This window comes from Columba livia, chromosome 4 (genome assembly GCF_036013475.1).
Source record: "Columba livia isolate bColLiv1 breed racing homer chromosome 4, bColLiv1.pat.W.v2, whole genome shotgun sequence".
Classification (NCBI taxonomy): Eukaryota; Metazoa; Chordata; class Aves; order Columbiformes; family Columbidae; genus Columba; species Columba livia.
Genome location: NC_088605.1, coordinates 67426124 through 67454038, shown reverse-complemented (window position 1 = coordinate 67454038; position 27915 = coordinate 67426124). Strand labels below are relative to the sequence as shown.

General features: G+C 36.6%; 1 protein-coding gene across 2 annotated transcripts; it reads left to right on the top strand.

Annotated features, from left to right (window-relative positions):
* Nucleotides 1-245: 245 nt before the first annotated feature.
* Nucleotides 246-18936, top strand: MYOZ2 (myozenin 2). 2 transcript variants are annotated; one of them, XM_005510655.3, is made up of 6 exons: nucleotides 249-420; nucleotides 979-1082; nucleotides 6468-6637; nucleotides 9867-9996; nucleotides 11746-11929; nucleotides 18505-18936. In XM_005510655.3, exons 2-6 carry the CDS (start codon nucleotides 1007-1009, stop codon nucleotides 18734-18736), a joined length of 792 nt encoding a protein of 263 aa, XP_005510712.1. In that variant the 5' UTR covers nucleotides 249-420; nucleotides 979-1006; the 3' UTR covers nucleotides 18737-18936. The 2 variants fall into 2 exon arrangements, with proteins under 2 accessions (XP_021154290.1, XP_005510712.1); XM_021298615.2 differs by lacking the exon at nucleotides 979-1082 and having other exon boundaries at nucleotides 246-420.
* Nucleotides 18937-27915: the final 8979 nt, after the last annotated feature.

The following is a 27915-nucleotide window of genomic DNA, read 5'->3' as shown; positions in this document are numbered from 1 at the left end:
TTATTTTTAAATGTCTCTTTCCTGGTTGTAACACAGAGATTATTATTTTCAGAGGTGATGAGGAGATGATCTGTATGAGTATGAGGGGAGCATTCAATTAAATCTTCTAATAAGTTCTGAGAGGGATATAAACTCTTTTTGTTGTGGGTGCAGTTGAATCTTTTCTGTTCTCTTCTTTCGCCAGGAAGATATGAGTGGCTGGAGTGTTTGATTCTATATTTAACTAGTTGATGTCAGCTGGATGCCAGCCTCTTTGAAGAGGATCAGCCCCCAGTTTGTCTCGGTACTAGGTACCATGCAGACCCAAGCAGAAGGGTAGAAACCATCCTGGACCAGGCAGGTCATCCCTAAACGTAACTAACTCCTGAAGCTTCAACTAAGGGGTTGAGAGTGCTTTTTTCTGCACAACAAAACAGTAGGGTAAGTGTATTGTTTCCTGAAATATTTTGACATTGTCTGTCCTACAAGCTGTCATATTAAAGACATTTATGTAACCTCTTGACTCTGCAACTAAAAATATGTTTCATTTTTTACCTAGTCAGAAATGCGCTTTCTTTAAAGATGCCAGAGCATCTCATTTAATTCCTCAAATTCTTTATTAGATTAAGAAATGTCAATTATAGCATGTCTGAAATAATAAATCAAGATGTAATTAAAATACTAGTTATGACTTTACATCTTTTTAATATAATGTGTAGGTGTGAGAAGGCCTAGACTATTGACACTGATTTTGCTACAGAATTTATGTAGCCAACTCAAAGTTCATTCCTTCGAATCATCTATCCATCAGAGCATTTCCTAGCATCTGTCTGCAAGCAAAAACTGCCAGTGCTTTTTGCACGACTAACAGCACAATGTTTCTAAATCAGAAATAACTAAATTCACTATTCAGCCATTCTAAACAGGCTATTAGAAATTAAAGTTAGCTGAATTGTGCAAGCTAGCTCAACAATGTAAAAATGTGTTGTTTTTTTTCAGCAAGGAAAAATCGTATCAGAAAATCACAATGTTATCACATTCTGCCATGGTCAAAGAGAGGAAACAACAAGCATCAGCCATTATGGATGAAATACAAAGAAATGGTATAGCGCTGTACACAGCTTACTGTATATGCAATGTCCTCTAGCCCTCCCTAATATATTTTTTAATCATAGAGTTTAACTCTCTTACAGCTTTGTCTATGGGTGTTTTGCCATAAATAATCTTGTGGGAGTATCATGCTGCCTATGGTAACTAATCCTTTTGTAGTTGCCTCTTTTCATTTGAAAGCTATTTTCAGATGAACAACTGCTGTGGAGGAATGAAGTAATCTAACAGCTGATGTACATTCTGCTAGGATAGCCTTTCTGAATATTATTTGGGGTTAATAACATGACTTCATTCCATTCAAAAGGCTATCATGTAAGAAACACGCTGCTCTGTATCCTCTTTTTTAGCTCTGTTTCACGCTGCATTTTGTATGAATGATAAAAAATTTTGAAACAATTGTTTACATCTCTGTACCTTCCTCTCAAGCTTCCTTTGTAACTAACAAATTTTACTAGCATTTGGCAAATTTCTCTAACGCACAGCCACCAATTAATCTGATATACAGAAATCTTACTCTTCTGTTGTTGCACTGATGAAAACGCAGACACTTACAAGAAGGTAGTTTGATTTTCTAAAACAGATTCTTAAAATTACAGTTCTAGTGTGACACCTTAAGCAGCAATTAACTCAGTTAAGAATACAAATCTGCTTGGCTTCCATTAGGTATATGCTGGATGCTTTTGGAGACCCTTCCAGTCCTGTGAAACTTGTTTACCATCTACATCAAAGATCAGTTTTTTAAAGTGATAAGCACCTCACAAGCCTCACTGAAAAACCAGGGAGATCCATCAATATTTAGAATTTATGAAAATCATACCACTCACATAGGATAAAACACTGCATATTAAATTCCAGTATTGTAAATCTTTCTTGTGGGCTTTTGTTCCAAAGAATCTGTGGATGGTTTCTGTACTCAATCACTGGCCATTTTGATGGCAGGAAGAGCAGGACAAGACACATAAGGTTTTCAGAAAAAGAAGCTACAAGTTTCAGTGCCTGGTCCTACTCCTGATATTTCCTTTTTTTTTCCTGTAGTTTCTATTCCTAAGCAAATACCTCCTTCCTTTTTCTGTTCTCCACCGAACACACACTTAAGTGAAAGCCAGTCTGCCCTTACAGATTTCATTACAACTTTTTTGTTTCTTTCTTTCTTTGTTTGCTTTTTTGTTGTTGTTGTTTGTTTTGTTTTGTTTGTTGTTGTTTGGGTTTTGTTTGTTTTGTTTTGTTTGTTACTGTAGACCCAAAGGTTTAAAAAAATGGCTTTTCATGTGTTTGGAACATTTGACATAGTAAATGTTGATAATATTGACAGCAATGTCAATAAATCTAGCATACAGCCCCTGAAATCATTGGAGTTAATGGATAATCTGTGCTGATGCTTGGCATTTGCCTCACATCATCTGTCCTTTATTATTTATTATCAGATTTGCTGTCAAGTTTATATCCATACACATAGATATAACAGTTTATCCTACAAGATATGCTGTGATAGGTGGCCACTAAAGCCATACCAGCTCCTTAAGTGTACATTCTACTTTTGCATCTTCTTTGAATGCCTGGAATATTTAAATGTTATAAAAAATATGACATTTAATGAACTGGGTGTGATGAAAGTCTGAAATACGTAACTGTGCAAGCTCAGTGAAACCAGTTAAGAAACAGAAGGATAACCAAAGTTGTAATCGCACAAAGTGATTTGAACCAAATCTGAACAACTCTTGGAAAAATCAAAAAGAAATCTGTATTTTATATTACTGAATTCAGCTCTATTATTTTTTTTCCCCCTAATTGTTAATTCAACAAGCTTAATCTGAGATCTGTATCTGGCAGGCTAACTGCTGTCTTTCTGGAGTTTGCATTAATATTATTAATGAAGGTCCTGTACCTGGTAATTACATAAAAATTAAATGTACTTTTTCAGCCAGTCTCACGGACCCATGAAACTCTCCATAGTTAATGGAGGTAAACAGTAACAGAAGACTCTGTAATGCAAGCCCCAGTAGTTTGGAATGACAGCCAGAGAGCATACCTACTGCGTTTTTATTTCAGCCCTTTTTTATTGTAACACTTGCAGGAAAACAGTGAATCTCAAATTCCTTTTTAAAAGATATTCATAGCAGAAACAGTTGATAAGATACAAAATCAGCCAAGTTTTTGTCAGTGTCCTAGATTTAGGCAAGGTTGGTAATGACTGAAAGTTCGCATCTCCTGTTGGCGTGTGGGACATGACTGTGTTTTGGAGATGTTCTATGTGTCATAAAATGCTGCAAGAATAGACAAAAGTAAACCCTCTTATGGTCTAGAAGGAGAGACTGTAGTAGTAAACCGGCGTGTGGTTGTAGTGATTTCCCCAACCCCTTGGTTTTCCACTAGCAGACTGGATTAATCATAACATTTCTAAGGCTACTTGGTTAAGGTAAAGATGTATGTATATACATGTTTAAGGAAGCCCTTGGAGTTCCTCAGGCTAGCCTTCCATTACACTTAAATATCTATAGTTCTATATGATTTCTTAAATGCATTCTTCAGTAGCTACACGATTAACTATCTTTCATGATACAGCTACAAAAATTTTATCTCTGATAATACAACAAACAGGCTGTCTGATATTCATTATTAAAATTTATAATCTAGATGAAGGTATTTAGAAGATCGAAAACTGGAGGATTAAAGGGAGAATCTGCAATGAATGCAGGAGGAACTATATAAATCATATTTAAATAGAGTCGGCTGTGATTTTATGCACTGGACTTAGCAGGAACAAATAGAGAAATTAAGATAAAAGGTTAAGATTTGGATTAAACTATGAATTAAACTTCCAGTGTTAGTTTACAATGTCCATTTATGACATTGATGTTTGCTTTCTGTCATCCTCTAAATGTCCTCCTTTTCTCATTCTTCATCACCTCTCCTGCACTGACACTGAAACAATCCATAGACACATCATAAAACTAGACAGATGATTAGATTTTAGTTGGCAAGGGATTCAAATGAACTTCACACCTAAGTTTTTGGGATGCTGCCTGGATACAGAATAATACACAACTGTGGGTTACAAAGTACGTTGGAGCCTTCAGTTAACATTAACAAGAACGGTACACATGTAAGGGAACAGCAAGGCCAAAAATAGTTAACATCCGGCGTGTCCCAGAAGAATACTGAGTGGTTTGGACAGAGATCACCTTGGCACCGTAGTCTCTGAAGATGTACATACTACCCACTCTGTGTACAATAAAGCTTTTTCTGCGTGAAAATGTTGCTAATTTGATGGGTAGATTTCTTACTCCTTACTCATATAAAACCATCCAACAGTCCATACCCCTGGAGTGATCTCAAGAAATGACAAAATCAAAATATGACTCGTGGGTCAAGATTTCAGGCCATGGGCCAATAACTAGGGTAATTATCTCAACCACAGAGCCAAACCCCTGCTACTATCTGTCACTGATACAGCTGCATTGGGCAAGCTGAGTCATTTTCTTCCACGTTAAGAACTCCCAGTTTTGTAGTTACCTCTTAAATAACAGGACAGTGTTAGGATTCTTTGTGTATACTATTTTTAAAGTAGAGGTGCATGCTCTAGCTCCTAATACAGTTAGCTTGCTCCTGCTCCAGCTAAATCAATTGCAAAACTTCAACTGAAACCAGCATGAACAGAAGAGGATGAACAGTGATGCACTCCAGGGCCCACAAACTCATTTGATTTACTACAAGGAAAAGGTTTGTCTAAACAGTTTAGGCTAAATATTTAATGTACTTGTCTCAACTAAGTTTTCCTACCTGTCAGTAAACCACATTGTTTTTCCAACATAAAGTTACTAGGAGACATAGGCCATGTTGAACATGCCATGTACTCAAAGTGAAACTCTGAAAATAAAAATAACTTCCCCCCTGTCACATGCAATATTAACTTTGACATTAGGTACTTTCTGCAGTTAATTTATGTGCTTCTTGTGTGCTTATTCTGGAAGCAAGATACAGTGTCTTACATATAATTTGCTTTCGTTTCATTTTAATGCATTAAAATGTATGTCAAAGATCAGAATTTAAATCCTGTAGACCATAAGAATATGTGAAGAATAGAATGTCTTCTTAAAGAAAGAATAGAATGTGACTTTGAATAAGTTGATCAAAGAAAAACACCAGACCATTGACATAATCCTCAAAGCACACTGCATCTTCCTATTTTTCATGCTGAAGCTTATGCACAACTGAGGAGAACAATTTCAATTAATAAAATGATAAATATTAAGTGGCAATAGGAATTGTTTTCTTAAAAATTCTGTTCTTACTCTGTGATCTGCTTATTGTTATATTTGTTACATTCTACTACCTTCTAAGCAGAAATAAATTAGTAGAAAGCAGTTTGTTCAGTGTTGAAGTTACTACAATCTGAGGTATAAGCTTTATCTATAGGTTGAGGGCATCTAGTGAGAGAGTTCAGTCACTAATCAACAGTTTGCTGATTGCCATCAGCATCCCAGTTTCCAGAATATTACCACAAAGGTGACCAGTAGAATCTCTGATATTGAGAGTCCCCCATTTACAGACCAAATTGATCTCCCCTTCCCCTGCTTGTGCATCTTCATTTTCAAATGCCCCAGGAGGTCACTAAATTAAAGACAAAGATAGAATTTTTTCCCAAGCAGTGAATAAAATAGTATTGCACCTAGTAATTCAGTTTCCTCTTAGAGAGAACAAAAAAGAAAATGTTCTAAATGTACCAGTTCCTAGATGCATATTGTAATTCTTTGTTAAGGCTCTAATTTTCAACACCTTGAGCCGTATTTTGAAAGCTTCTTTAAAAACAGCTTAAAAAATACTATTTAATACAGACTTTCTAATGTAAACTTTTCTCAAAGTACAAAACATGCCCTGGATTTCAAAAGCAAGCAAAATATTAAATAATAAGTGTAAATAAAATGTTTATAAGCAAAAATAAACTGGTAGGTGTCTTTAAAAATGGTTACCTGCTTATCTATCCAATGCAGTACACACAAAGCTGAAGGTTTGATTTGGGAAAACTGGGGTCTGATGGAATTTTGTTCCTGGTTTCAGCAGAAGCCAGTTTTTACCAGTTTGCTATTAAGACAGTGTGTAGGAAATTACAGATCTGATTTTCATAGTAGCTGAATGCCATTCAACAAGTAAATTTGGAGCTTGGGGTGCTTAGCATCTTAAAAAAAAAAAAAAGAGCAGGTTCATGGTGTTCAATACTCTGCTCCAAAATTTTGGAAGAATTATTAATTTCACTAACACCGTCCAAAACTATGTTGTGTTAGATAAGTATGCATTAACATGTTGGATTTCAGGTGTAGGGTATGCAATATCAGGCATTTAAGAAAAACAGAGGTATGTATTTATCCGTTGTATTGCAGTTTCACCCAGCTTAAACCTTGGAAAAAAGGTCAGCACCCCCAGAGATATAATGGTAGAGGAACTATCAACACTCAGCAACAGAGGTGCAAGACTCTTCAAGAGACGTCAGCGGAGATCTGACAAATACACGTACGAAAATTATCATTATGTAGCAAACAAGCCAAGAAATGTAAGTATTCTGTAAAAACTTATTAATGGAAAAGTGAGACTAGCCTGGGGTTCTCTTGGTGCTCATGACACACATTGTGCATGATTTATTTGTAGTTTCAGGAAGAATAAAACCAAAATCTTGTAGTAGAATGAGGCTAATATGAAGTGAGCCATTTGTATTTTATTGAGCTCCTACAGACAAAGTATCTGAAGACTTCAACACTTAAAGATGTCAGATTCAAACTGTTCTAATTCAAACTGATTCAGGTTACTAGTGATCAGAGTGCTTATCCTGTAATAATTGGCTCGTTGGCTATTGAAAATTAACTAGTTAATGTTATTCAAAGGCTGCAAGAAATAAAAGTCTGCTTCATGCAACTAGTAAGTATAATTATTAAAATAGGTTTGTGGTCTCAATGTGATTTCCAGGTAGCAAAAGGGCACTAATACATCTCTGGCCTGCCTGTCTCAACAAGGAGAGAAAGGATGAAGCTCATCACCAAAAGACAATTATTCTTTGAACTAGTCATTCAGGAATTGGGTTAAAGCGTTAGTGATACCCTGCCAATCCTCATGGCAGGAACTAAATGCACCTGGCATTCGTCTCATCTGTGGCCTTTGCAAAATATTTAAACCTTTTGCTTAATATCTGAAAACAGGGACAACAACATTCACAAATTTTACCTAACTCTCCAGCCAGCTGTGAGGTTGAACTATCTGAACATGAATACTCTACGCCCAGTCTAATACAGCATGTAGACAGTCCCTCTAATTCCAGTATTGTATTAAATTCTGCTTCCCAGTCACATGTATGCATCCCCACTGATTTCAGATATGAAGGTACATGACTAAAGAGGCAGAATTTGTCCCAGTACTTTTAAGTTGCTTTGAAGATGATAAGATGCTACAGAACTTTGTTATTATTATTCAAGCTAGGAAATATTTCTTTAGAACAGCAATTCCCTTTCCCTGAAGCTTTTACAACTAATCATTGCATAGCTGGTGCTATGATTGTGTTAGCATCCAACTCCTATAGAATTGATACAAAGATTTTGACTCAATTCTTCCTGAATCTTTTCTTGGGATAAGAAAAATCGTAACTACATGTAATGTGTTGTAGTGATGTAATCTAAAGTTTGTTTCAGTATAAACAGGAAACAAATAATGTATTAATCAGAACAGCAAAACACCAAAGGGCTTACTCATGTTATGTTGCATTTTACTAAAGAAAACACACACGCTTATAAATTAATCAGAAAAAAAATGAATGCAATTTGTTGACTCTAAGGAAACTTTTTGTCTAGTTGCATCTCATATAGAGGCTTTGGGAGTAGATAATAGAAGAAGCATTTGCAATCTGCTGTTGTCCATGCTAACCAAAATGTTGATGGATTTCACAACATTCAGAGAGGCTGTTATGGAAGCTGAATTCAATATTTCCAATATCACAGCTGAAATCTCTAAAACATTTTTTTCTCTTATTGAAGAAGGAATTTTCTATGCTCCGTTGGCTGTAAAGGTTTGCAATTCTCTGACATTTACATTTCCCAAATAAAAAAAATGAACTTTACTTGGGAAGAAAAGTATGTCTTAATGCCCCATGCCACAGAAGAAAAAATTTACTTTTAATTTGTTATGGTGCAGATATTTCAAACTTCTCTTCATCACTCATTCAATAGAAATCAAATTACACAGGGATTAAATGAAATCATGTTTGAGTTTTGATAAATCTGCCTTTTAAAAATAAATCTGCACAAAAGAAATCCCATATAAAAAATCTGCATAGCTCTATTGAACACCTAAAACTATTATTAAAACACTATGATTCAGAAGCCTATCTATGAATACTGTCCCTCCAATCTCTCCTTCTATTGAGTGTTAGAAGGTATCCAGATAAATTCTGAGCACACCACCAATCTCATCAGAATTTCTGTATCCAGTTCAGTCTGACAGATCAGTTCCCTCTAGTCTACTTCTTCCTACAAAAACACAGACTACAAGTGCAGTAGAGTCAGTATGATGTTCTGCCATGGGAAGTAATGAAGCCTCTTTGGTTTCTGTTCCTGTCTCTTAAATGCCTATTTAGCCACCACTGGTGGTGTCTTCATCATCTTTATGATTCTGGCTGCCAAATTAATCTCTCTAACATACTTCAGGATGGCTACAAAACATACTGCCTTGATCTTTTTTTGTTTCAAGGTTAAGCAAGTATTATTTGTTTGCTTTCCTACTTTAAGAAACTCTTACTATAAACCAGTCTATATTTAAATTGCTTTTAGCCTATGTGTCATAGCTAAAATAAGATACTGACTTCTTATGAGACTCTAACTCTATATTTATGCAACAATGATTAAGCCTTTGGATGTTTCCTCAGAACTGATGACCTGATAGGAGGGTGGAAAATAACAGCATATCGTTAATCTCCAGAAAGTGATCTGTACTGAATTTGTTATTTCTATTATAAATAAAGGAAAAGAAAATCCCAAGCAAAAGCAATTAAACAAACGCAGTGAGTTTTCAACTAATATGGGAAGAGAAGCTTTGAAGAATCAGTGCTTTGAAACTCAAATGGCTCAAATTTGCCAGATTTCTTGAATCTTTGGTTAGCAAGGCTGCTCTGTCTGGCACATAACAGCTCCTGATGCCTAGTGACCTAAGGAACACGTTAGGGGCCACTCTGCCAAAGTGACCAGATCTGGCCTTTGCTGTGAACCACAGAGTCCACAAGCACAGGTAGAGGTTGTGGTGGCTGGTGTGAGTAGCAGATGAGATGAACTCTGTAGACTGCACATCGATATTTCAATATCCCAAATGTAGGAAAAGGTCAGACAAATCAGTTGGATTGTTAGGAGGCTTCAGGAGACTTGCTGATCTATCATAGCTCGCACCACCTCCAATACTTTCAATATAGTATTCACAGACTTGTGATACAGACATTTAAAATTGTGCTGGGATACTGTTCTTAACACTGAAAAATGATTCATTTTTGCCTACATAGCCTGGGAAATGCGATCTAGCAAACAGCCTACCAAACACCAGGATGGTTGGCCTTTGGATAGTATACCCTGGATCTCATATCTGGGCTATAAATTGGAGTCACACTCCAACCCTCAACAGAGAATAAGAGGCTTGTGTTCTGTTTTGCTGTTTGGTTTTGTTTTTTTCCCCCTCTGGTTGGTTGGTTGGTTTGTGTGTTTTTTGTTGTTATCTTGGTTTGGTTAATGACATTTATTTCTATTTGAATGCAGCATGGAGAGCCCATACCAAGTATTAAAATGGACGGCCTCAGCGTTGAAGGAATTCCCCAGCATGCCCCAATGACACCTCCTAATACACCTGATCCCCGGAGCCCACCGCATCCTGACAACATTGCCCCAGGTAATATATGAGTTTACAGACATTAAATATACTCAGTTCTCATTTCACAGCAGAGGAAGGACCTCTTTATAAAACAGTATCTTTAACAAGAAATTGTTAGTGGACTTAGTATTAGAAATCAATAAATTTGAGTCAGATAATTATTCACAGAAATGTAAAGCAGTGTTCTTTGATTGTTTCTGTTCATTTTTTAAGATTTGATATGCCTTTTGTACTACTTTTCCCTAAACTGAAAACATGCATTAAGATCAGGAGAGACTGCTCCTATATTTACTGATCTTATAAACACTGAGAAACAGATCCTCAGATTTTAAATCAGATTAATATAGTGATTTTTTGTTTCCAAACCTTTCTTTCTAATATGCAACACCGTACTCAACAGTCTGAAAGTTGTCCATTGTAGTTTAATTACCCATAAATGTGAATCTGAAGTCACTGCAGGTTTTGCTAGAAACCTTTACAGATCAACTCAAAAAGGAATTTGCCTCTGGCTGTATAAACTGTTCTTTTTTAAGTCCTTAACTGTGAGGATACTGTTTTCTTTATTTAAAACAGTGAACCACAAGAAGGCCTTATTTTGTATTCTTTAAAGACCAGAGAAGGGTAATTTGTTTTAATTAATTTATTCAGCGATATAGCACTTCTTCCTGTTTATGAATTATCCATGAGCAGACTGGGGTTTTTACAAATTCATTCTTTGTTCAGAATTACTCAATGCATGTTTTGTGCAGACCTTTTCCAGACTATGTAAAGTAGGTCAACGGTGCTCTGTAAGTGACTACTGAGACTGTGCATCCATGAGTCAAACACAATGAAAACAGAGGTGACTTCCATTGCTAAGACATGATAGAAATCTTCAAGACCTTCTTTAGGCAAAAAAAGATTTTGTTTACTTCTGGAAAAATAAGTAGATATTAAACCACAGAAGTCTTTTAAGCTTATAGAAGAAAATAACATTGATTTAAAGAGCTAGATGTAGTGGGTAGAATAATTTCCCTTGTTTTTCAAACAAATAGTATAACTCATATAATTGGGTATTACCTTGCTGGTTTTAATTCTTCAACTTGTACATTATGGTCTGGCTCTGTGCACCCCTCACTCCACTCCCAGTTTATTCCTGCCATATTGTACTTGGCTTTAGAAGAAAACACATTGAATATGGAATTTACTTACTTAGTAAAATTCTGATCCCAGCCTGATCCTCAGATTATTATGCAGAGAAAACAACTGGTTCTTCACTTTTTCAGATAATGAAAAGGACCAGAGAACCAAGTAGGCAGGACATTTTAAAGCACCTAAGGTGGAGGTAAAAACAAAACCTCCACTATAATGGCTATGATCCTAACTCTTTTCAATACTTTTGGAAAAATTCACCCAAAGACTATGTAATTGTCTTAGTTTTAACCAAAAGGCTGTTTTAAAAATCTTTTTATTAATTCAGCCCAAAAGCTGCGTAGATATAGTCTGGCTTCAAACAAACGCTTATGGTGATAAAACCAAATTTATAGAAAACTAAAATAAATTTAGCCTCAAAAGAGGGTAGAATACTTGGGAGCAGTTATCTAAAAGGCTACAAATTCCCTCTTCCCAGCATTCTGCTTCTGCGTATCTTTGGCCAAGTGACTTGATCCAATTGTTTATTTTACCTGTGAAATGATGGTATATTACTTCCTAGTTACATAGGATGGTGGTAAGAAAGCAGAAAATGCAAAGTATTGTTATAATGGTTTTACCTTGATCGCCTTGTAGGATATTCTGGACCACTGAAAGAAATTCCTCCTGAAAAGTTCAACACTACTGCTGTGCCAAAGTATTATCAGTCTCCCTGGATAGAAGCCATTAGGGATGATCCAGAGCTGCTGGAAGCTTTATATCCTAAACTTTTTAAACCTGAAGCAAAGCCAGAACTGCCTGACTACAGGAGCTTTAACAGGTAATTCTGAATGGACGCTGAATTTTAAAGTGCAGAGAAAAATTACTATGAAATGAAATGTTTCTACCAGCTGTAAAAAAAGCCTACCACCTGTCTTTGCAAGTATATGCATAAAAATGAACACACACACACACACACACAAACACACAGATTAGAAGTGGCAAACAAGATCTTTAAGGAAAAAAGTAGTGTCTCTCTGAAGTATGGACCTGAAATTAAATTCTAGAACCAAGTATGTAAGATGAATTAAGGAAGGAAGGAAGGAAGGAAGGAAGGAAGGAAGGAGAGAGAAAGAGGGTGGAGGAAAGAGAGGGAGAAGGAGAGGAAGGGAGAAAGGGAGAAATAAAGGAAAGGAGAAAGAAAGAGACTGAGGGAGATAAAGAGAGAGAAAGAGGGGAAAAGAGAAAGAAAGCAAGATAATACATAACCATGTTAATAATTAAGTCTGTGTGGCACGCTCTTCTCAGCAGACAAAGTGACACATACAACTCAGAGAGATGTGCCACAGCTGCTGACATTGGAACAGTAACAGCACAGTCTAGGTACTATGGTTATTGTAACTGAAAAACAAACCAACAAAAAAACCACACCACTGAACAAAAAAACCTGCCAAAGATACATACACATGGAATAGAGGCAGAATCAGTTCTCCCTCTCACAAGACAGATTCTGAGTCCAGCATGCAAGTCATTACTGTGAAAGACAGGATCAGACAGGGAACAGAGGCCCCATTAACAGGGGTGTGTGTATTGAGATGGCATCTGATGGCTTCTTTGTGGATTTTTAGCTGCTCCATGGGCCCATATTCTGTTAGCTGTCCAATTTATTTCTATGAGGGTTTTTCTCTATGTATGACATGGCAGAACTGTGGCACACCACAGTCCAAATTTCATGTAGGGGAAAGGTCAATATTCTCTCTTGTAACTGCCATAAAAACTTAAAACTCAGCACATAAATCCAGATCTAGACTGTGAAACTGGTAAACTCAAAACACAAGGCATACAGATATAATCCAACACAACTCTCCTCATGGAAGAAATCCACATCCAGAAGAATATTAAAGGATGTCTGGTGGACCTAGAAAAGCTGTTTGTTAGATACAGTATGCTCAGATTTATGTTTTCGAGCAAGAAGGAGTAGATCCAAAAAGAAACAGAGAATTCACAAAACTGAAATTCAAGATACTAGCCTCTTGGAGAGGACTTTACAGCCATGACTTAGATACCTACACTCCTAAAAATGCACAGGAGAGTGAGATATCTGATTATGGGATTCAAACCAGCACACTGCATACCAAGCTAAACAACAGACAATATTACAGTGAAGACTAAATGTGACTTAAATTTCTCTTTGCTAAGGCCATCTGCACCTAATTCTGGCTGCATGCCTTCAAGTCAGGATTAGATTAAGGTTCCCCTTTCCAACAGCTGAACAGGGGTCACATAAATTCTTTTAAAATATGTATAAACAATAAGCTTCATTTATTTGGAAAGAGCATTTTCCTAGAATGTGGCCAGTCAGAATGTGTGACAGGAATATCAAGCCCTGAGGAGGGGTGTAACAACCCAGTTTCTGGCTCTTCCACAGAAGAGGTAAGAACATTCTTCACTTCCCTTATTAAGACCTGTGCCATAGTACAGAAAATACTAAACCTCTTTGGGTTAGAAGGAGTAAACATCCTCCTTCTCTAGCTGAACACTTAAGAAACTCACTTGGGGAAAGAGAAACCAGGGCCCACATCTGAGTTGCCAGACCTTTAAATGCACTTTAATTATTACCCAGTAAAGGAAACAAAGAGACTTAGGAGCAGAAAGCAGGATTTATAGTCTTTTGCTATTAGTTGTACAGACTGATGTCTAGGCTAAGAGTCCCACTCTGTCTAATCTAAGTAACTTTTTATTTTTGGGTAGCAGTTTTGCTGGTTATGGCATTTGCTGGGGCAGTCAGGTCCACGCTTACAAAGAGATGCCCTCAGGCTGAAGAGAATCCAAATCTCAAAATCTCCTGCAGAACAGCTCTGGTCACAGACATACCATTATCTGACACAGAAGTTCAACACCAACAGCCATGGATTTTGAGTCGAAGTGCCGTGATATGCTATTTTGCTCAAAGCTTGCTGCAGTAGCATATCATGTGTGTTTTCAAGCACGGAAGTTTAGGCAAGACATTATTAATTAGAGAATCACGGATGAGCCTTGGTATGAGATAGGTGCACCAGCCAGTAGATCTAAGATAAAGGCATATCTGTACAAGCACTTGTACAAGGAAAATATGAGGCATTTCAGGAATTTCACAGCCTATGGGCTTACGCATAGGGTGAGATATCTCTTTGGACTTCTGTGCCTAGATCCTACTAAGTCATTCTGTGCATCTAGGTCACAGCATCCTTGAATTCTTTAATTGCAGTCTTGGAGAGAAAGCAAATGATAGTGTATCAAACAAATTAAAGTGTGATATAATGACACCATTTTGTTATCAGTGAGGGTATCAGTCAAGGCTTTCTATCATGCTTCATCATTCGGCAAAGTGCCTTTATGTTTATTCTACTGCAAAACACTGGTACAGTCACCATTAGTCAGGCGGGGGTGTGGTTAACAGTAAGTGTGATGCATAGGACTCCCAAAGGAAATGGGACTGACATTCTTCCCAGTTCATTCAGTGGTATCTGTTAAAATGGCATTCAAGTCTTTACAGGCCATATCAAGTTTCCCTTCAGCTTTCCTTGTTACACAATCAACTGCAAAAGCAACACAACTTTAGCAGCTAGGATGTCTGATGTGTTGGAATAGGTGCACACATGCATGGCTTAAAAGTATATTCAACGCTGAACATCATTCAGATGGGTTTTTTTCCACTACGAGCAATTAAGTCTCTGGACTCATGGTCTCTATATCATGTAGCAGTGCAGAATTTATGACAGCAGCAGAATCAGAAGCTTTTGAATTCATTGGGGTATTAGTTGGGGTCTAATAAGATCCCTGCAGACTTGACTCTTTCAATGCTGGCAGGTCCATAAAGGAAGACGTGGTGGCAACAAATGTCAAGCACATTTGTCTTCTGAGGCAGGGCTTTTTGTAAGACATCTAGTACTGGTTTAACAGCACATAGCACTAGACAGAATGTAGGATCAGAGAAACTGGGTTCTGAGAAAAATCTCTGAACAGATTGTTCAGACACAACTACCCATCTTCCTCATGGATGAAAATGAATCCGTGCTAGCAGAGAAATGCTGCAGAGCCATGCCATCTGATTTCTTTTGGAGATTAATTCCTATTAGGATTTAAGCACTATTTGCTGATGAAAAATTTTCTTGCCTCTTTTACCAGTGTGGAAGCACATAGTAATCATCTGTGGGAAAGACAGCATGAATCTACATTTGTTGAGGAGTTCGTAATATTAATGAAATTAGTACTTTTATTCCACCTGTTTTCTTGGAGCTGGATAAAATGTCAAAGTTGGATTATGAGTGACATACAAAGCACTACATCTTGCTCACATAAGACAAGCAGGTCTGACTAGTTCTGCCTCTTCTACCAGATAAATTATTGCTCAGCTTTCTCAATTCCTAAAGACTATTGTTTAAAAGCACTACAGGAATCCCATGCATCTGGAATGTGCTCTGCTTTTATCGATTAATGGATTATAAACTCTATTGTAAAAATGCTGAGATCCAGAGTCTCAAATGAATTCTGGTTGCCTAACTTGAAGTGATGTGAGATTCGTGGAAGCTGGGTGTTTAGCTGGTTCCTTAGCACCTAAAACCCCCTGTGAAATACGCATTAGCTCTTGCATCATGAAGCTCTGAGCATTTTATAGGGTCAGGTTCTCTGCTCTTCTGTCTCCTCTTTGCACAGAATTAACAATAAGCAGAACGTTCTAAGAATGGTAGTCCCATTTTAAAACACAAAACTCACATTTTTGGAAATTATGTAATTGAAGCTGATAATCCAATACAATTAAAATATTTCTTCAGGTTTTCCCAAATAATCAACTACAAGTAGTCTCTTATGTTGAGACAATACAATGTTCAATAAGAAAGATTGTGGAAAACAAAACAAAACAAACAAGAAAAACAACAATAAACTCCAAAACCAGAAGCCCTGCTAAAACAACAGCTAAAAATAAATGTGGTTGTGCCTGCTGTTGTTAAATCATTCACCGACTTTTTAGGAATATACAAAGTGAATATTAAACACTCTCTTATACTTCCTGGTGCCACTTCCTATGGCTCTGAACCAGCATTTCTGCCCTTACGATGAGCAATGACTACTGGAATTTTTTACACATGAGTTTTAGGCTTCTATACAATGACTCAGAGCTCAAGTGATACAGTTGATGTGCACACAACACAGGACATTACAACACCATGTTGTCTGACGAGTTACTGCTCACAAAAATATACTGCTGCTGCAAGGGAAAATTAGCATCAATTAGCCCACTACTGTACTCTCCTTTATGCCAATCGTCATGTGCTTCTGCCTAGCATGCAGGAATGTCTAACTCTCTGAGGCCAGACTTTGTATAGGAATACATGGGTTTTTTTCCCCACAAAAGAGATTTAAATTTCCACAGAATGCCCCCCCCGTTTCTGTTAGCTACAGAAAAATGCTGTATTTAAAACCAAAATATACTACAAAGAGGAAGTCTTACACTTTAAAATTGTTTTGCATTTTATACAGCTATTATTGTTCTGTTCACATTGATTATACCTTTAATTTACATATTGATAAGAATTAAGTATGATAACAATGTGAGAATGTATATCTTAATTAGAGCAGCAATTAAAACAATTGTTATTATCCTGTAAGATGTAGATCACTACATTCACTCTGTGCCAATTACCAAGCAATTATTTTTAATCAGTATCATACAGTATCCAATTTGACACTGTGACCTAGAAGACAGTCTCACAAGAAAAGCTTGATACCAGAGGCACTTCATATAAAGAATTTCCTTTGACCTCAAGAGAGTTTAACGGCTAGACTGGCTGCTGCTGCAAAATCTTGCCTTGTCTTCATTTGAGAAACAGTTTTAGAGCTTAACCCAAAGCCACACTCGTCTGTCAGTATGTGTGCATGCCCAGAACTTTCATGATCTTACAGGATTGACCCTTTGGAGTTAACGCCATCCCCTTTGACAAATGCTGCTCGTACTGAAATTCAGTGAATTATCTGTGTAATGACAGAGCAGTACCATTTCTTTTAGGTCATGGATTCATTTAGCTGAATTAACCTCTATTTTTGTGTACTTTGCTGTCCCTAGGTTTTAGCTATAGTTGTCTTGCTAAAAATCCGACTCAGATCTTCAAATAATTTTAGTTTCTGTTGGTATTGATTTGTCTGGGCTTCTGCTGTAACACCTGGAAACACTGGAAATATAAACCAGGAGATCTGGTGTTTTGTATCAAACACACAAAACCTGTTGGTGAAATTCTATTTCAACAAAAATTCCTTTTCACATGCCACATGTACATCAATTTGTAGAAATCAGGTGTTCATATGTAGTTTAGAAATCTGACACTCTCACCTGGTCAGAAAATATTCAAACAAAGTTATACAGCTGATCAAAATGCACATGTAATAGTCTCTTTAGTCACATTTGCTTATACAAAGAAGTCTGGAAAAAGTAGACAGAAACTCAAATATAGAATAATCATGGGAGGTATTTGGAAACACTGTTGTTCTAAAATGTTTGCAAATACACGTAACAGTCAGTTCCTGCTTACTATTTCTTATCTTTTACTTTCTATAACTTATCGCCTGATGGAACATTTACATTTAAATAACGTGAAAAATACTGTCTGCAGACTAGGGGTCACTTTCAGCCAGTGTTTCAAGGTTTAGTTACACAAACATTTTCTTCAGAAACAAAACTGGTGTAAGAAGTCCTCACCCATTCCCCTCCTTTCCAGAGCCTGTTGTCTTTGGCTGTTCCCCTCTTGCTTCACATTACACTTTACTGCCTCCTCACTTGTTTTGCCACGATTGTTTGAGTGTAATGATATAAAACAGATTTCTTAAATAATTTGGATTTTAAAATGCTCCTTTGTTTTGAAGGGTCTTTGTTTAACCCAGATCACATAAGTGACTCAAGCTTATACAGCACAACCCACACATATTCTAACTGGTACAACAATATGGAGCTGAAACGTAGTGTAGCAGGAGGAACAAGCAACTGGGGATAGGAGAAAATGGGGTGAGAACTTCCTAAACTAATTAGCTACTAGAGAGAATGTGTTGAACTATGTTTTCAGACTTATCAACTCATCACCAACAAAAGAAGTTCAGCAACTGTGACTCACCAACGACAAGGTTTTCTTGCAACATCTTCCCTCAGCTTTTCAGTGCATTTGAATTTTGAAGAAGGCTGGAGGCTTTATCTAAGGGAAAATAAATAAGATTTTAAAGAGAATTTGCCAGAAAAACAATCAGTGTACTTTCCCCAAAAGCCTGAAAATGTAAACAAGAAACTGTACCAAATCTGCATAATTAAACTAGCTTCTGTTCTTTTCAGCTCCTGGAAGGAAAACAGATCTTTTTAAACTCATGTTTCACTTTTATTTCTACTATCTACAGGGTTGCCACTCCCTTTGGTGGTTTTGAGAGAGCATCAAAGTTGGTTAAATTCAAGGTACCAGATTATAATCTACTGATGCTAAATGATCCCAGATTCATGATCCTTGCAAACCCTCTCGCTACCAGAAGATCCTTCAATAGGACTCCTAAAGGATGGACGTCCGAGAATATTCCTGTTGTGTTCATTCAGCCTTCTGATTCTGACACTGTTCCAGAAACAGAGGACCTGTGAGAGAAGCTGCACTCTACATCGTACAAAATGCTGAAAGCTGCACATCCATGTATTTTTGGTCCAAATATTACTAAAGGCTACTGACAAAATTTCTCCTTGGCAGCTGGAGTATAAGTATTAATGTCTGATGCAGTGTCTCTTTTCTGGCACTTAGTTTCATCTGTAGACATAATACAAATAAAGGAATTTGGAAATATCAACTGAGATTTTTTTTGTGTTTCCACATCTTCTCTTACTCCAGTGAAAACTACAATATTTCTAAAATGTTTGTTTGCCATTCAAGAACAGGTGTATTAAGAAAAAAGAAAAAAAGTGACACGATTATCAAGGGATTTTATTTGATAAGTATGCTGATTATGGCAAAATAACTGCGCAATACCACAACAGTGCACTCAGTGCACTCCAAATACTGCCCGCTCAAGATAAGCTCTGACAAAACAACCTTTTGTCCCAACCCCGCTTTCAGCCAAAATTAAGAATTTTGTCATTACTTCAGTGACAGCAAGTTGAGGCCATTTTCTTCCTTTCTGACTCTTACTCAGCTTTAATTATGGACATCAATATTCATGTCACCTGGATTTGTTTACAGAAAATGCAACGAATTTGGCAATGACAAATATTACAAAGTGGTATGAAAAATTACAAAGGTATTTCCTGGATGAGTCTAGAATGTTTGTGTTAATCACAACTAAAAAACCTGCCAATGACTGGTTATGTCAAACATACCAAATTAGTGTCGCTGAGTTATGTTACCACAAATGCTTTATTGTTACTAAAAAGAAATTTCATACACCTTTTCCCCTACAGCCATAGTATATACTGGGACTTAAAAGCATGCGGGTTTTCTTGCTCTCAATATGCTGGCAAGCTCTGACATTTTAGAAATACAAGTATCAGGCTCTTCTTAAGCATCTGTAACTATACAGGAAGGCAGGCAAAAATCAGTAAGAGGGTGCTGGTTTTCAGCATAATTTTTCAGGTTACAACTACATTCTAGTAATAGGCAAATACCAATTTGGATACTCTAATATACAGTTTAGTTTGTTTGTGTTTTGAAACAGGATACTCGGCTTCAAGCAACAGGCTACTCTCCTCTCGTAAATCCTGAGTGCTTCTCCAGGCCATTATGGTCTCCAGGTGTATATGCAACATCCAAGAGGCTTCTGAGTATCTCAGATACTATTTTTTTCTTTAAATCAGAATATTCATAAAATTTTGCAAGGTCTATGGTAACATGTTTTTCCAGATACTTTCTTTATGGTTTTGGTGATTAGTGATTAGTTTGGGGACACTAACTGTGGACATTGTATAACAATTATATGGACAATGACAAAAAATATGAATTCTTCAAGCCTAAAAATACAAAGGCTAAAGAAAAAAAAATACCATGAGGAGCAATGCAAACAAGAGGAATTTGGTTTTTTTATGAGCCACCATGAGCATTCACAAGCCCATTTGAACAGAAATGAGAGAAAATCAGTGCACAGCACCTGCACAGTGCATCCCATGAAGAAGGAACACAAAATTTATTGTATACTCTATAAAAATAACCTATACATGCAGAATATACCATCTTGCTTCTTACACAACATACATAATGGTAAGTTTACTTTCTTATACATCTACAGATCCACTGGGGCAGAATGAGCTCAGGAGGCTTAAGATGTTAGAGAAGTACTGAGCCTGCTATCCATGTGTTCAGTTGATGGTCCAAATAACAGCACTGGATGTGTCTGGAAATTAGTGACAGTCCTTAAGTCCTCTAATTCAGTCTGAGACTTCTGAAATGAGCTGTGTCACAGCAAAACTGGTAGCTCTAATTCAGCACTCAGCTACAATCATCAGCTACAGCAGAAGAATAAGAACTCTGTGCCTCCAGTTCTCCTGGCTCTACTACCATAGGGTGAACATATACAGTAGTAAATCAGATGTGTCCAGACAGCTCTTTTTAAAACTAAGGTCACTGGTCGGAGAAGAGTTTGCCACCATACTATTTAAACTTGCCATACTGGGTGGCTTTTCCCCTATTGGGAACAGGCTCTTGGCCACACTAAACTTTTGAACCACACTTAGGAATTGTTTGGGAGAACATTCATTGGCACAAGGTAGGACTGCGCAATGTTCTGAGTGTTCAACACCACCAAGGATCGAGTGCCAGTGTCCAGGAATGTTCCCTGGGTGCATCAGCCTAGAGGTAGCCTGATTGTGCAAGTCCCACTGCAATGAACAAATCTCTCTGCCAAAAAACAATTCCTTAGCCACAAAGGAAGATGTCTTGTTAAGACTGGGAATTCAGATTCTCTATTGACTTCAATGGGGTTTAGCACCTGCATTTATTTTGTGAGATAATTAATATGGCACTTGAAATGAATCCTGTAACTAGAGGAAAGATTAGCTTTGGGTAAATAATGATGAGGAACTTCAGAGGCCAATATTTGTATTAATTTTTTTAGACAAAGAGATGGCTCTGAAGTGAGAGAATAAAGGTTTCTTTAGTTATATGTCTGGAAAGATCAACAAATACATATTTTTAATTTTTCAGTGGTGCTTCTAAAAGCTCATTTTTGTTTAAGGAATACAGCTGAAATGGAAAAATCACATAAGCACAGCTTTACACAAACATAGATCACAGGTACATAAATATTTTAGAAAATGTGTTTATAAGGTCATCTACACTTTATCACATGACACCCCTATTGGCTTCCAAAAGAGAAAGAGTCTAAAGGGTAAGACAAAAAGGCAGAAGAGTGGTGAGAGTAAATATATCGTTTTAAATGTCTAGAAGTCTTTGTTTCCAAAGTTTTTTAAGCTTCATTTTTATTTAAATTAAGGTACCCATTGCAGCAGTGGAAAGCGAACTCAAAAATTCATTTAACTGTTTTCACTAAAAGTGTGGTGGATTAAGAAAATATATCTGCTCTTTCCCAATCTATATAAAATACCCTGTGATTATACTATGTAGAAAAGAAGTAAGCTACTTCTGAGTAGCTCCATGAATATAAGGGTTTTTTTAAAACATTTGCACCTTAAACCTCTTTTGACATGAAAAGCCAGGGTTCATGGCCTATGCTGCCTGCAGTGTTGAGGATAAAATTGATATCAGCTATAACAGTCATCAGAAGGAGTTTGTATTTTAAGCCTATACAGTTATGGTCTGAAACTATGCTTATCGGTATCACTTATGACATTCCTACTTCACATACTTTGACCAGACTCATTAAAAGTATGTATTCATATCTCATTTTACTTAGTTGAGCTCATAAGCCAAATTACCCTAATATGTAAGTCCCTCACTGGCAGCACTGAAGTAACTTCAGAAGTACTTCATACAGCAGATGATCTGAAATTCATTCTTGAATCCAGTAGGCCACAGTCTCTGTGATGTTGATTTCTGATGGCATGCTATTTGCTTGTCTGGTATAAGGTATGTCTGCATGAATTCAGTAATAGAAATGACATATGGTCTTTCTCCCAATTTCAACAAAAAGTTGCAGCCGATTGTTTTCTAGTTATTGTGTAACAGAGATTATGGGTCAGTACCAGGAAATGAACAATTCATGCTGTTACCTTATTACTGTCCAGAAACATTTTGTTTATACCTAATCTTGTACTTCAGATGTATATTTATTTTAGCTGCATACTCACATCTTAGATGCCTTAAATATATCAGCATGTCTTGGCTGCTTTCCCCCCTGCATAACCCATACAAACAATAATTGCGGAAATAAAATATTATTCTATTGTTTCAGAGTATTTCTGTGTTAATTAATGTAATATGCATTGTCTCAATCAGAAGCATGAAAAACCCACTGGAGGTGGAATTCTGATCCCAGTGAAAACAAACAAGGGGTTTGGCACTGACCTCTGTGCAGACAGTTTCATCATTCGTGGCATTTATCACACCTCAAATGTGTATTTGTAACTGAAATTGAAATGTATGCCACTACCAAAGCTACTATGCGTTCAGCATAAGAAGGATGTTTGAGATTGTAGAGCTGGACCTAACTACATAAGCAGTCCATTTTGCACGGTACGTATGACAAAGTGCAAATAACCCTAACATGCCTCACACATCTCTGGGAAACTGCATGGAAATGTAGGGGAAAAAATGAGCACGTATCTACCAAGATTTTCTAAAAAATATTTTCAGAGCAGTCATGAATAACCTGCATTCTGCTTCAGTTGTCAGATGGCCTTACTAACCAGCACAAAATATGCCAGGCCATCCCTAAAACAACAGGATAAAATATAGTAAGACTGTGGAACATAAAATCCTATGTATGTTAGCTTAGAATTTCTCAGTGTGGGTTCTATAAATTACTATTAGTCTAGACAGAAATACCAGAAGATCCCCACAGGGCTGACAAGCCATGCAGTGCTGGCTCCTTCATTATTCCCAGAGGCTACATACTGTTCAAAAACAAATAAAGTGCTCTAAATTATTTATAAATTACATGTTTGCCACAGAGCTGTTACGTAATTGGGTGTGAGAATATAGATTAAAAAGTTATAGCGTGCAGTCAACATACTGATATAGTTTAAGAAACAAAAATTTAATATAAAAGATTTATATTAAGATGAAATTAAAAAGCAGCTGAAAGAGCAAAATCCTTTCAAGGAAATAATACGTTATGATAAACAATCTGCAGGCTAAGTGTTCAGAGTAAGTAAAACTACTGTAGAGCTTTAACCCTTCCTTCTAAAAAAGTTAACATGGTTTAAGAGTAAAGGAGACTCAGAAAATAAAAAGACAATGAAAAACAAGGAAATGGTGATTAGACTATCTAAGCACAAATAAAGGAAGTTACGACAGAGGTCTCTATGAATGGTATGGAGAAGATGAGGAGGGAACAATAACACAGGAACAAACTGACTCTTAATAAAATGACAGGGAAACAAATTTAAAATTAACAGAATAAATACTTTTTCAAAAAGTGCCTTGAAATGTGGAACCTGCTGCTATAGGATGTTGTGGGTCAAAAACTATTAATAACTTAAAACCAGGATTAAATAAATTCATAGTGGTAACTATGCCTATTATGGACAATGGCTACTATACGAGCTGAATCTGGGACCTATCACTGGAAAGCAGAAAGCTGCATGAGAAAGATCACCCCACATTTAGCCAATTTCTTTCCAGAAATATCTTCTACAGTGTGCTGTCAAAGATTGATAATATACTAGAAGAATCCAGAAGTCCTAGCTGTCTTATGAAAATCATATGTTAAACTACTATGACAATTCTAGTAAGTGACACTTGCACATATGTTTATTAATTTACATCAAAACACCCATTATGGGATCAGTTAGAGGAAAGCCAATTTCCACATGTGAATGAGAACACTTAAAATGTAAGTTAGAACCAGACAGAGCCAGTGTTAACTTAAAATCTCCTACACAGAGCACAGGCGCTGCAGGGAACACAAAAACCTGACCTCAGCTACACCTTTGGCAAGACTCCTGATCCTGTGCAGCGAGATCTCACCCTCCCCGTGTCCACACTCACCATGTTCCACATGTTAACTACACATGTATATCAAGGTAAGTTTTTCAGTAAGTTATGATTATTATACAAAGTTTGAGGAAAATGGATAAAAGAGAAAGGAATGTTTCACTTTACTAATCAGAACACAAGAAGAGTCTTGGGGAAAAAGAAGTCTGAAAAATCCAAGCTTTGTTACCCAGGTCCATCACAGACTGCTTTTGGACAGAACATATACAATTTGTTCTTATTGATAAAATAGAAACACTAATGCACGTTGGTGGTTTTTGTTTTGGTTTTTTGTTTATTTGTTTTTGTTTATTGTTTTGTTTGTTTGGGTTTTTGTTTGTTTGTTCATTTTAAACAAGACATTTCATGGTAAAAAAAAAAAATAAAGTAAAAAATAGGTGTACAAGAGTATATGCAAAATATTCCAGGCTATCACGCATAACAAATACATGAATTATTACTGGTAGAATAATATTCTGCTTTCATTTTATTTGAAATAACAAATTCCATTCTACAGGGGGCAGATTTTCACTGACCAAAGTAAGTATCAACAAATTAGTATTTGGAATGTTTTTAAATAGAAAGACATAACTTTAGTTTTTAAAAAGCCCAAGTAACTTCTTTCTTATTATATTTGGACAAAACTAGCTGAATTAAAAAATGTTATATTTTCAGATGGAAATTGTATTTCCTGTGAACACACTTTTTGTCCAAAACACCTGGCCTAGCATTTGCTATACTGCCCTACTTCAGAGAGACATTTTCAGACAATACTAAATAACACTTCCAAGAGGCAGAGGATTTATAAATCACTGTAATAGTAACAATAAGACTGAATATTGTGAGCCAACTGTTTTTTCAAAAGCAAATGGAGATTAAAATATTCAGTGGGGTTTGTACAAAGAACAGCCTGAACTTTGCCAGTTCAGAGCTGGCTGTACTCATTAATGCAGGAATGCCCTCAGGCTGCTTTGTGTGGAAGGTATAACTTAGAACTGGATTTCTCTGTAGTTCTGATGGACATCTGGACAGTCATCTTCAAAAAAAAAAAAGGTTCAAATCTTCTTCTCATAACATGACAGGATTCTTCTGCAAGAAAATACATCAGGAGCAGGAAAAGAGTGGAGAAGCATTTAAAAGGACAGTGTAGGGATTGAGATCTTAAGTGGCATGGAGAGCAGCAGGCTAAGAATTCCGACAGTGGAAACACCAGCAGCCATGCAGTAGTCTAGACAGTAGCATTCGACTTCCTTTTCCTTTGTAAAACTCCTCTGTAGAGCCAAGTTACTCAAGCTGGGCAAAATATTAACTTTAAACAGTAGTTACTGTAGTCATTACACTCAAGATTACTGAAAGATGACTACGCAAGATAACTACAAATGACTATAAACAAACATTTGAGGCATGACAGGCTCTTCCTAGGCTGGCCTACCATATGTCAACAAGCCAAGCAATGCTTAATTCTGGCAGCTGAATTCTAGCAATATGTCATTCCACAGGTTCATAATGAGAATATTTTGACTATTTGCTGGCAAGGAAAAAAATCAAAAGAACATGCCATTCAAAGAGGAAGAAGATAAAGCTGATGAGTTACAGCAAGATTTACTGAACTAAAATGGGGTTTGTAGCGATACATTTCATTAATGCATGGTTTGTGAAAAGAAAGTGACACTACATACAGTTCAAAATAAAAACGAAAATGTCTCCATGTATTTAATGATACTACTCTACCATTCATTCAGTTATGTCCTATAAAATAGGGACAGAGAAAGGAAAATGTGGCAATCAGAAGCACAGTGGGAAGAAAGTGGTAAAGCAGACCTGCAACTCTGCAGTTGCATGAGATGAAGATAGGAGGCATTTATCCCAACCCTGCTGATTCTCTTCTAAGGAAAGAGAAACCACCAACAGCACACTGTTCAGCATAGTGCTTGTATCTATCACTTGCAGCACTGCGGAGAAATCTAACAATTGTCTCTACCCCCTGTATCAGCCTGGTTTAGACTAAGGTTGCTTTAAACTACTATATATGAGACAGTTTAGCCCCGAGTGTGCTCTAACTACACCTTAATGAAACACAGGACAAAACAAGTTCCATTCTACAGTATCTCACTTGCACATTATAGATCACTGTATCATATAACAATCAGATTTTCTCTTAGCAATGTTGAGAGCCTTTGACAGTTAAAAAACCTTCCCTTACTTTCCACTCTAAATTTATTCATACCCAGCTTATAGTAATTTCTTAACAAAAGCTTTTTTTTTTTCCTTTAAATTAAAACAAGCTTCCTTTCCTGTCATATTTGCTTCAATTAGTATATTCAAAAACTGTAAGGTCTTTTACACTTGGCTAAACTGAATAATCCAAGTTCTTTCAGTTTGTTGTCCACTCCTCCCTTTTAGTAAGGATTTTTTTTAACTGTATACTTATTTATTTTACAGCTCTTCTAAGTTCAATTTCTTGCATGTGGCTTTCCAGATCTGTTCTCAGTTTTAGAGATGAAGTTTCACCAGCCACATGTACTGCACATGGTATTGGTACTTCCTTATCTGTAAAAGAAATTCAGGGCTAAATTTACATTTTCTACAGTAACATCAAATCAGTAGCTCACAGCCGCCCTTTCTTTGGCTTATACATCCATTTTTCTCATTCTCTTATCTACTATCCGACAAGCTCTGAGCCTTTCTTATCAGTCCCAAGCCCCTGACCTTGTATTTTATATTATTCTAATCTATCACATTTTATTTTTCTGCTCTTCAAGGTCATCCAATTATTCTGGTACACCACCACCCTACACAAACTGTTTCTCACCTTTGTGATGTCAACAAATTTAATTAGCAAGTTCTAGTTTTTGTGCCAAGATCACTAATGGAGATATTAAACAATATCAGCTCCAATATAAATTTTTGGACAGAGCTCTAAGAACCTTCCCTTGCCATTCAGCATAACATATTGCCATCTTTCCCTCTGAGGTATTTCTTCGCTCATCTGACAATTAATTTACTAATTCCTCTCTTCTTCAGTTTAACAATTGCATTCATCTAGAAAAGGAGTTACTGTATTACAGAAAGAAAGTAAGCAAGGTTGGCATGATCTATGAAAAAGATGTTTTATCCTACTTACTTCCATTTCCTTGATTTTTTTTTTATCTCCTCCAGATTTTTTTTTAATCTGTACAAGGAGAAGCTAAAAAGTGTTTGGACTCTACAAAAAGCCAAGCTACCTTACTGTCCATGTCCTCTCCATGTTACAGAAAACTAATCATTTGTTAACTTCAGCTTTGAGTCTCCCAAAGAAAACCTTCACTCGACTCCAAAAGCAAGTCGTTCCTACTCCTCCATTGCTTGTCCAGAAAAATAGTACTGACATGGCTTTACAAGAGAATTAATAACCAGGGACTAAAAGAAAAGTTTTTACTAAAGGTTAAAATTGATGTGGCTTTAAATTAATCTGGCAACTTAAAAAACCACATTCCCATAGATTCCTCCACAATTCAAGCAGACCATACTATGGAGGCATTTGAACTAGCTAGCTTTGGAAACAGAAAAAAGTAGGGATGTCTCAGCATGATAATATTCACAAAGTCATCATTTTCTCTGAATACTGGGTTTTAAATTTTGTACAGATTGAACTCATATATATATACATAAATTTTACATGTGTAAAGTAATTTACTGGTTTTCAAAT

Coding starts and splice junctions, on each gene's coding strand:
- MYOZ2 (XM_005510655.3), top strand. CDS start 1,007: ATGTTATCACATTCTGCCATGGTCAAAGAGAGGAAACAACAAGCATCA. Junction 1,083..6,467: donor GGATGAAATACAAAGAAATG/GTATAGCGCTGT, acceptor GTTGTATTGCAG/TTTCACCCAGCTTAAACCTT. Junction 9,997..11,745: donor TCCTGACAACATTGCCCCAG/GTAATATATGAG, acceptor ATCGCCTTGTAG/GATATTCTGGACCACTGAAA.